This window comes from Chaetodon trifascialis, chromosome 16 (genome assembly GCF_039877785.1).
Source record: "Chaetodon trifascialis isolate fChaTrf1 chromosome 16, fChaTrf1.hap1, whole genome shotgun sequence".
NCBI lineage: Eukaryota > Metazoa > Chordata > Actinopteri > Chaetodontiformes > Chaetodontidae > Chaetodon > Chaetodon trifascialis.
In genome coordinates this window covers 22,344,958-22,353,853 of record NC_092071.1, presented here as the reverse complement: position 1 = coordinate 22,353,853, position 8,896 = coordinate 22,344,958, and the positions used below count along the sequence as shown (strand labels likewise).

General features: G+C 38.5%; 1 protein-coding gene across 1 annotated transcript in view; it reads left to right on the top strand.

Annotated features, from left to right (window-relative positions):
- The window catches only part of zpld1a (zona pellucida-like domain containing 1a), a 7,672-nt gene extending 223 nt beyond the window's left edge, over positions 1-7,449 (top strand). The window contains exons 2-11 of the mRNA XM_070983452.1: positions 494-607; positions 864-1,084; positions 1,865-2,046; positions 2,910-2,982; positions 3,473-3,570; positions 4,924-5,004; positions 5,106-5,277; positions 6,245-6,347; positions 6,807-6,836; positions 7,274-7,449. Coding sequence (XP_070839553.1) covers positions 502-607; positions 864-1,084; positions 1,865-2,046; positions 2,910-2,982; positions 3,473-3,570; positions 4,924-5,004; positions 5,106-5,277; positions 6,245-6,347; positions 6,807-6,836; positions 7,274-7,449 — 1,242 coding nt within the window. The 5' untranslated portion in view covers positions 494-501. The remainder of the gene's footprint in view (positions 1-493; positions 608-863; positions 1,085-1,864; positions 2,047-2,909; positions 2,983-3,472; positions 3,571-4,923; positions 5,005-5,105; positions 5,278-6,244; positions 6,348-6,806; positions 6,837-7,273) is intronic.
- The last annotated feature ends 1,447 nt before the right edge of the window (positions 7,450-8,896 follow it).

Here is an 8,896-nt window from a genome sequence, read left to right as displayed (position 1 = left end):
AGAGCTAGAGGTTAACTGCAACCTTGCTGCAATTGCTCCTTTAATTTAGCTGATTCCTCAGGACTGAGACTCTGTATCTGTGACTGACAACGATTATGTGATAAGAGGTTTTCACAGGACAATGAGATGTGCACACAGAGATAAGTCATTATACTTTATGAAATGACTGGAGTTATCTATAGTGCATTATCTTGCATCATTTCTTATAACGTTGATGCCAAAGGTGCAGGTGTTCAAAGATAATTCAATGTGACATTTGTCTGCATTGATTCTGCTTGGCAGGCGTGTGAAAGGTGTTCCTCTGAGGTCGAGATAGCTGAGATCTTTTGGGAGATTCCTCCCCTCTGACACTAGTACAGAAAAAAATGTTAAACATTACGATGGATTTCACTTTCTGTTGTCCCCACCTTTAAAGATTATACGTTCTGGAAAAAAGTTAAAGTGCAAACAATGGATTTCTGACATTACGTGTAAATTTTCTGCTCTGTTTCAGGTGCTGAAATGGAACATATACTTTTGATTCTTTTAATATTTAGTAAGGTCTTATCAGTTGGAGCTCAATTTAATGGATACAACTGTGACGCCAACTTTCACAGCCGCTTTCCTGGTGAGCAACTCCAAGAAACTGACAGATTCACACTTTTATTTTCCAGAATTACTGGATGGAATTTACGTGTGATTATCTTTTTAACGGAAAGCTCTCCTCAAGCTAACTACATACTCCAAAGAGCAGATGACATTTTTCTGATTTGAACAAAATTTAACATAGTGGTTTTGGACTGGAGTCTATATAACAAGATATCTTGTGACTCATTTTTCTGTCTGTATACACCCGTCTGTGTGTGCGTGTGTGTCCTCTGCAGCCGAGAGGGATATCAGTGTGTACTGTGGGGTGCAGACCATCACCCTCAAGATCAACTTCTGCCCCGTCCTCTTTTCTGGCTACACCGACACTGACCTAGCCCTCAATGGTCGCCATGGAGATGCTCACTGTCGCGGATTCATCAATAACAACACCTTTCCCACCGTTGTAATCTTCAGCATCAGCCTGGCCACGCTGGAGTCCTGTGGCAATTCCCTGGTGGTAAGAAGAACAGGAATTGTGTAATCGTTTTACAGATTTGACAGCATTACTGTCAACATCACCGGCACTGCACACTGTTGATAAAGGAGTTTGATTTGGTTCTTAAGCAGGTAATGTTGTTGTTCAAGTATATCATAATATCAGTAGCTGTGAGAAAGTATTGTTCATTCGAAAAAAAAAAAAAAAAAAAGACTAAAAAGTGAATAATGGCGGTTTTGTGTTGTGATTCATAAAATCACTCATGGTTTTAGATGACTGCAGTTATCTATATGACATTTTGTATGCTAACTAATAAAGGCAGAACAAATACAAACTGAAGCCGAAAACTTTAAAACCAGCAAAAAGCCTCCCAGCAGTCAGCCAGCTGTCCCATTCACAGTTTCAATGTTTTGATGTTGTTGAAGTTGTGTTTATGCTGCATGGGAATGAAGTCCAGCGCTCGTTATCTCGGTGAAGGAGCTGCTGTGGGATCCTAGACGGCCTGTCAGCATGATGAGTGAAAAACAATTCTTTAAACAGTTTAAAGAGAATCTTTGCTGACTGAGCTGCCCTCACCCCTGTTTTTGCTGGGCTGAGCAGGATCGAACGAGACAGCTCCTGAAGGATCCTTTTTCAGACACAGAGGGACTGAGCTGGGGATTTAATGTGGTGCATTAGTATGTTCAGTGCTACTGTATGTCTGATGGCATCAACTTCTGTCCAGTGTGCCCGCAGTAAGATAATGGTGGTTAGTGAGGGAGCCAAGAGGAGTAATACCCACACTGATATTGTTTGCTGCAGGTATCCACAGCTCAAGGACCAAATGCTTATGGGAATCTGTCACTGGTCCAGATTGGAAACATTTCAGGGTATATCGACACACCGGATCCCCCCACCATTATTAGCTACCTGCCAGGTCTGCTGTATAAGTTCAGCTGCAGTTACCCGCTGGAATACCTGGTCAACAACACACAGCTGGCCTCGTAAGTCTCATTCATATTATCACTTCCACTTAAATTGGGTTAAATGTGCCCAAGTGGGATGCTACAGAGGGCCAATGAGGCATTCACTGAAATGAGTGAAACTAATTGTTGTCGCTATTGGCTTCGAAAACACTGTGGGACTAGAAAAAGTGTATGTGCTGTGTAGTTTTTCTTGACTGTATCGGGGGATGTTCATTCATCTCTGCAGCCATTTGTGAGGCTGTAGTTTGTGATAATGTCCATTTTTTTCATCATGCCAATTGACTGAGCAAAATAAATGCCTCCAATATATAATTAATACAGTATAGTACAGTAGTACTAAATTTCTGTTATTTTGTCTAACAAGGACAAATTATGGGCCAATGGACATAATAAGTAAAAAATGGTCAAAGTATAAAGCATTCAGAGACAGCATCACCACAAAATGTTGCCTTAAATATGACCAGTAAACAAATATGAACAAGAGCTATTTTATATCAAACAAAAGGTACAAAACCAGTACCTGAATCTGGTGAGGAAAAAAATATATAAGAAAGGGAGAAAGTTTAATGAATAAAAAAACAGATTTTTTTTTTAAATCAGAATTTCATGTTGAAGATTATAAAAGGCTGTCTGGAAAACACTGTGCATGTCAACCAAATACAGGCTGAATAAACAAACGTGAGAGAATTTAGGCATGGTTTGAAGGTATACAAAAATGTTTTTTCTTTATTAGTATTGTGAATATTAGTAAGTGTGTTTACAGAATTATCTGATATGTAAAAGACGCAAATATCTGCATCAGACAAATTTCACCCCAAATTTTGGAATCACCTTTCAAAACAGTTTCTGGCAGCTTTAATCTTTTTTGATTTTTATTGAAGGTCAGCTGCTGCAATCTCAGTGAAGGACAGCAATGGTACTTTCATCAGCACATTGAATCTACTGCTGTACAATGTAAGTTCACATCAACTGAGTCTAAACATCTGTTATGTTGCTGCACTTCACAGCTGAGGCTGTTGTGCTGGAGACAAAGCTACATATCAAAGCTGTACTTAGTCAGCATGCATAAAATAACAGAAGAGGCTCTGCAGCAATCTGCACCTTTTACATCTGTAATTCCAATGACTTCTGAGAATGATGATGCACGTATGAGACAGAGAGAGACTCACAAAACCTTTTATGCAGATCAAATAGGCAGCAAATTAGCTTTAATCCCGTAATTGGAGAAGATTAAACTCAATTTACTCTCAGTTCATTTCAAATCTTGTGCTAACTCAAGTCAATTTGAACCAAACACCATTAAATGGGATTCTATGGAAATCAGATGACAGATACGTGGGAATTTATGAGCTGTAGTGAAACTGAACAAAACTCTCTCAACAAAGAAAACAGCGATGAAAGGAAAGAGTCTGGAAATATGCTGAAATACTTTGTTTATGTACAGGACTCATCATACATTCAGCAGCTGTCCATCCCCATGGCAGGACTGACCCTGAAGACGCGGGTGTTTGCAGCTGTAAAAGCTTCTAACCTGGACAGGAGGTATTCATTCCATATCTAGCCATTCCATCTGAATAAATCACCAGCAAATACAGTTTTTCATTTGGAGGCTTCAGCAGAGGCAGCATAGAGTAACATGTCACTTTATATTGGATTATTTTATTTAAGCACAAAGTAACAAACCCACATATATCATTACTGTGCAGAGCAATGCAGAGCTGTAAAATGACATGATATTCAGATGACACAGAAACAGGAAAGGATTTCTGGCACAACTTCACCTACTTTCAAAGTGCACAGAGAAGTGAAAATGTCTGAAGTGGTAAAAACTCACCATTTCCAAATCTAGTTTTAAAGAATGCTGCTCGGATTACGTTTTCTATTGATATATTGAAGAAATGTTTTTTGTTAACATACAGGGTTAGCTAAGATGCTAAATATTGATACTGAATAAATATTAAACAGAATGTTCACCACAACCCACTTTATTTGCTTTCCTGTAATATCCACCCCTAGCAATTAGTAATTCCGCTTAGTTAAGGTCAGGGAAAGATTATGGTCTTGGTAAAGATCCCTTGAAACAATAGTTCATATCTCAAACGTTTTTTTTACATGAAAAAGTTCAATTACCTCAGTGACAACTCTTGCTCTTTCTCCCTCACTGAAAAATTTGAATCAATGGATATCCAAATATTGTTCATTTCAAAAGTTTTTATCAAAATCAGCACAGTGGAGCTAAAACATCCAAGTGAAGGAACAATTAACAGAAGACAATTTTGAGGAGAGGGAGACTTTGAATTCTTAAAAAGTCAAAAGTGACTTGAAGACATGATATATACTTGACTAATATTTAACCACCATCTTTCCCAACCTTAACCAAAGGGATTATGTTGACTGTAAATGTGAACCCTGGTCTCTGGTCTCAGACCTCCTCCATCCACCCTGACCATCTGCCTTTGACTCATGTGGTAGATAGATGTAAGACTTCCTACACTTGCAACTTTGGCAAGGAACATTGTTCAGGCAGCAGTTACATTTTCCATCCATCCATTTTCTATGCCGCTTATCCTTTTCGGGGTCGCCGGGGGCCGGAGCCTATCTCAGCTGTCAACAGGCGGGAGGCGGGGTACACCCTGGACCGGTTGCCAGCCGATCGCAGGGCATACATTTTCCTACCAAACATAATAGGGAAAATGAAATGTGTACAGATTTCTAGGAGATAGGGTTGTGATGTCACATGGTAGTTCTCTCTATTGAAAATAAAATCATTTTGGTGCTGTACTTCTTCTCACCTATCAGGAGAAATGAGCAATGTGCCACAAAGTATCTGAGTATCCCTTTACGTCTACATGACTCCACTTGACTCAGGATTGGCTAATTTTTACTGTTGAATAGATGGAACATTCTAATGGACTACTGTTACACCACACCCTCTGGAAACCCTAACGATGACCTCCGCTATGATCTTTTCTTTAGGTAACTCCAATTTGAAAACACATCTATTTTTTTGTTCAGTTCTGATGTTTCTCTTGCTCTCCTTTCTAATAATACTTTTGAATTTTCCCTCCCTGAGCCAGCTGTGAAAAAGATCCACAGACCACTGTCTTTGAAAATGGGAAGAGCCAAATGGGCCGCTTTGCCTTCGAAGTATTCCGCTTTGTTAAGCACAAAAACCAGAAGATGTCTACTGTCTTCCTACATTGTGTCACCAAGCTGTGTCGAGCAGATGACTGCCCGATGCTCATGCCAGTGAGACTAACAAAGGACACCTTCACACCCAACATGACAAATCATTAGGATAGAATATAACACACAAATTTTGTCAGCATCTCTTTTAAACCCATCTACAGCTTTGTTTCATGAGGGATAGCATGTGACAGAGAGACTTCGCCTGGATTCACCTGCTTAGTTTTCAGACATTCACTCGTACTCATTGTAGTACAAAATTAACTGAAGGCATTTACATATATACATATAGATATAGATATATTTGATTATTTTGCTGTTAATCCATCTGTACTTTTGTTAGGTAGGATTTTTTTTTTTTTTTTTACATTGTTGTATTGGTAAGTAAGTAAGTAAGTAAGTAAGTAAGTAAGTAAAGGGTTAGGGTAAGGTTAGGGGATTATACTGCAGCACTTGTTGCACCACTGGTGCATCAAAGTTTATATGGTATCTTGAAGTGTTCAATGACATGCTGGCTTGTCAGTCCTTAAAGTTAATCTTGTAAGAATCTTATAAGTAAAAAAAATGTAAGATATATTTGTGAGCTTTTCTTACAGAGCAGATGATTTCTATTCCTGCAGCCTAAGTGACTGTCTGATTTCCTGCTCACATTTCCAATAAGTGCTTTATTTGGGCCTAATTGACAGCATCTGCAAACTGCTTGTAATCTATAAAAGTGGTTGGGCTAGTGCAGCAGCATGATGGAAAAGATAACCAGAGTAATCCTTCCTTCAGTCAATATACTCTACTCTTAAGGAGACACTGGGCTGCTCCTTCAGAGGTGCATCCAGTGTTTGCTATGTTTAAAAGCACAGCATGTTTAAACATCACATTTAATATGACAATATAAACCAGAACAGCTCTAACATTACACATTACACACACATTAACCATCCAGAGCGCATCTCGTGAACACCTTATCACGAGAGAGTAGAATACATCAGCAAGGTTTTCAGTCTGCCACCATATCTCCATATGTATTTTTTCATAGATCTGTGGCAGCAGGAAAAAGAGAGATGTCTCAGAGGGAAAGGAATCAAACGGCGCATTTGGGAATGCTGTCCTGACTGCCGGGCCCATCATCACTCGGAGTGGTACAGTTTAATAACACTCCTCTTCCTCTGATATTCCTTTTCCTCTGCATCTGTTTCCCACAGAACAATCTTCTCTTCCTGATATTATCCAAACTGTACCATTACTATCAGTGGAGGCTGTTCTTCTTACCTAAAACATAATAGTCTACAGTGCCATGAATGCTTTTAATTCTTCCAGCTGTACAATTCTCCTTTTTTGCTGTAATTTCTAACAGTTCTGCTGTGTAAGTCTGCACTGATTTCCTGTTTGGATGTATTAAAATGTACTTGAGCGTGTCAGCTCAAGGTTTGACACTGGGATGTTGGCTAATGATTAATCTTATCTGGATGACCTTGATAGCCAGAGACCACCTGAAAGCATCCTGCTGACTTATGTACTACACAAGTTAAGTTTACCATACTAAATACAATCTATTGCTGTTACCCATAAATAACCCTAACCCTGTCTTTTTTCCACAGATGAAACACCAACCAACAACTCTCAGCTGGGTAAGCCTTTGCATTTTGTTCAATGGATATTGAAAACCACCACAGAAACTAGCACATTCACACAGGTGGAGACGGCAAAAGCAATTGATTAAATGTGGTACAAAGCAAAGCATGTTTTTTCTGTTGAGAAAGACTGCAGGAGTTGATCCTGTGCTCCAAAACGCAGCGTGTCTTATGGCTTTATTATATTCTGGCCTGTTTGACTCTAATGACAGTGAAGAAATTGGTATCTCTGGTGTTATGATGGATTCTCTTTCCCCTGATTGTTGATTGTTTCATTCCCACTGTTTTGGGCCGCCGAATCATTTCTACTATCAAACACAAACCACAATTTCTGTATGGGGAATTTCAAAATAGAGATGAATTTAAGAGTATTGATGGTAGATGGTAGATGGTAGAACAGATTTGATTGTTTCTTTGTGTTTGTGCTGCCATAGCCCATCTGAAAGCTCCAGTGTTTCAGATGAACACAGTGACAAGTGCGCTCATCTCAGGCGTGATAATCCTGGGCGTCATGAGCATTTGCTTCTTCATCTTCTCCCTCACCCTCCTCAAAGGCAAGAGTACTCCTGTCAGCAGCCTGTCCGGAGTCCGCAACCCAGCTTTCAACTGACCGCCTGAACTGAACTCATTGCAGACACTCCTCCAAAACTGACAGTGCTAAGTGAGGGGCAAGCAACACATGTGACATGATGGTTGTGCATGTAGTCATTTTACAGGAGAATAAAAGCTAAATGTTGATTTAGAAAATTGTTAACAGGTCTGTACAATGTGCATTAGTGTAGAAGTAAAGCAGGACTTTTTATATGTTTTCTATACTTTGTGTTCCAACCATCTGGCAGGCTAGGTCTCAACCTGCATGTGATCATTTATCGTGCAGTTCTAACCCACATAGCGGGGACACTCACAACTTAATTCAATACCTCAGCTATACAGCTTTCATTTGCAGGGTATAGGGTCAATTGCAAGGCTTACAGTATATTACAATATTGCATGATCTAATGGTAAAACTCACACTTCCTGCTAAGAGGCCAAAATATAAGAATAGTTCATTGAACATATAACTTGAAAGAAAATGAGAAAATGAGGGAAAGCCTATTATATTAAATTAAAGGTTAAAACCTTGGATCAAGTGACTAAATAGGCAAACAGGAAGTTTCAGGTTCAGAAGTTAAGATTACATTTTCTCGAGATAAAATCTAACTTTTAAAAGTATATTTATGTTATAATTGGAATAAATGTTTAATTTATTAATATTGCTTCACATTAGAGGGGCAGTGTGATGATTTAACAATTAATAGGTCTTTCTACCTATATGTGTAGTTCACTCACTCACTCACTCTGAATATTTTATGCAATGTGGCCGCAATAAACTTGTTTGGTAAGTTTCATTTGTACATGCACCCAATGTAATTGTCTAGAAATTTCCCAAAATGTGTTCTTAAAATGCCATTGATTACCTACTCCTGAAATGTGCAAATTGTGTTCAGTTGTACATATTGCAAACATTGCACTTTGACTTGTGATTAAAACTTGGCCGGTGTCAAATTTCTAAACATACAGTATGAATTTCTTCATAAAAAAACAGTGAGGTCAGATGTCTTTTCATTACACAGAACACAAAAACAAAATGTGGAAAAAAGAAGCAATCTCCTATTAGCATCAACCTTGTAATTGACATCATGTAATAACATATTTAATAATATGTTAATAACATAACCTGACCAGGGAAAAATAATTCTACAAATGAGTCTGCTTTTTTTTATCAGCTAAAGAGTAACATGTTTTCTTCAGATTTGTTAGAGCTTAAAAACTCAACTAGAGGAAAGAGAAAATTAGACTTAGATTGATCAGATGGACACAAACATGAATGACAATGGTTGGTCTGTAACTAAGTAACTTAGTTAATAAGCAACCATGGATATGATGATATGTCAATGTTGTGTTCACAACTTGTTTCCACCGCCCCCAAGTGGCCAAAAAGCTCTTACTGCAGATTTAAATGTTTGTTACCAGTTTAAATCTGTTTGAATGATTTCTCAATGAATTTGGCATTGACG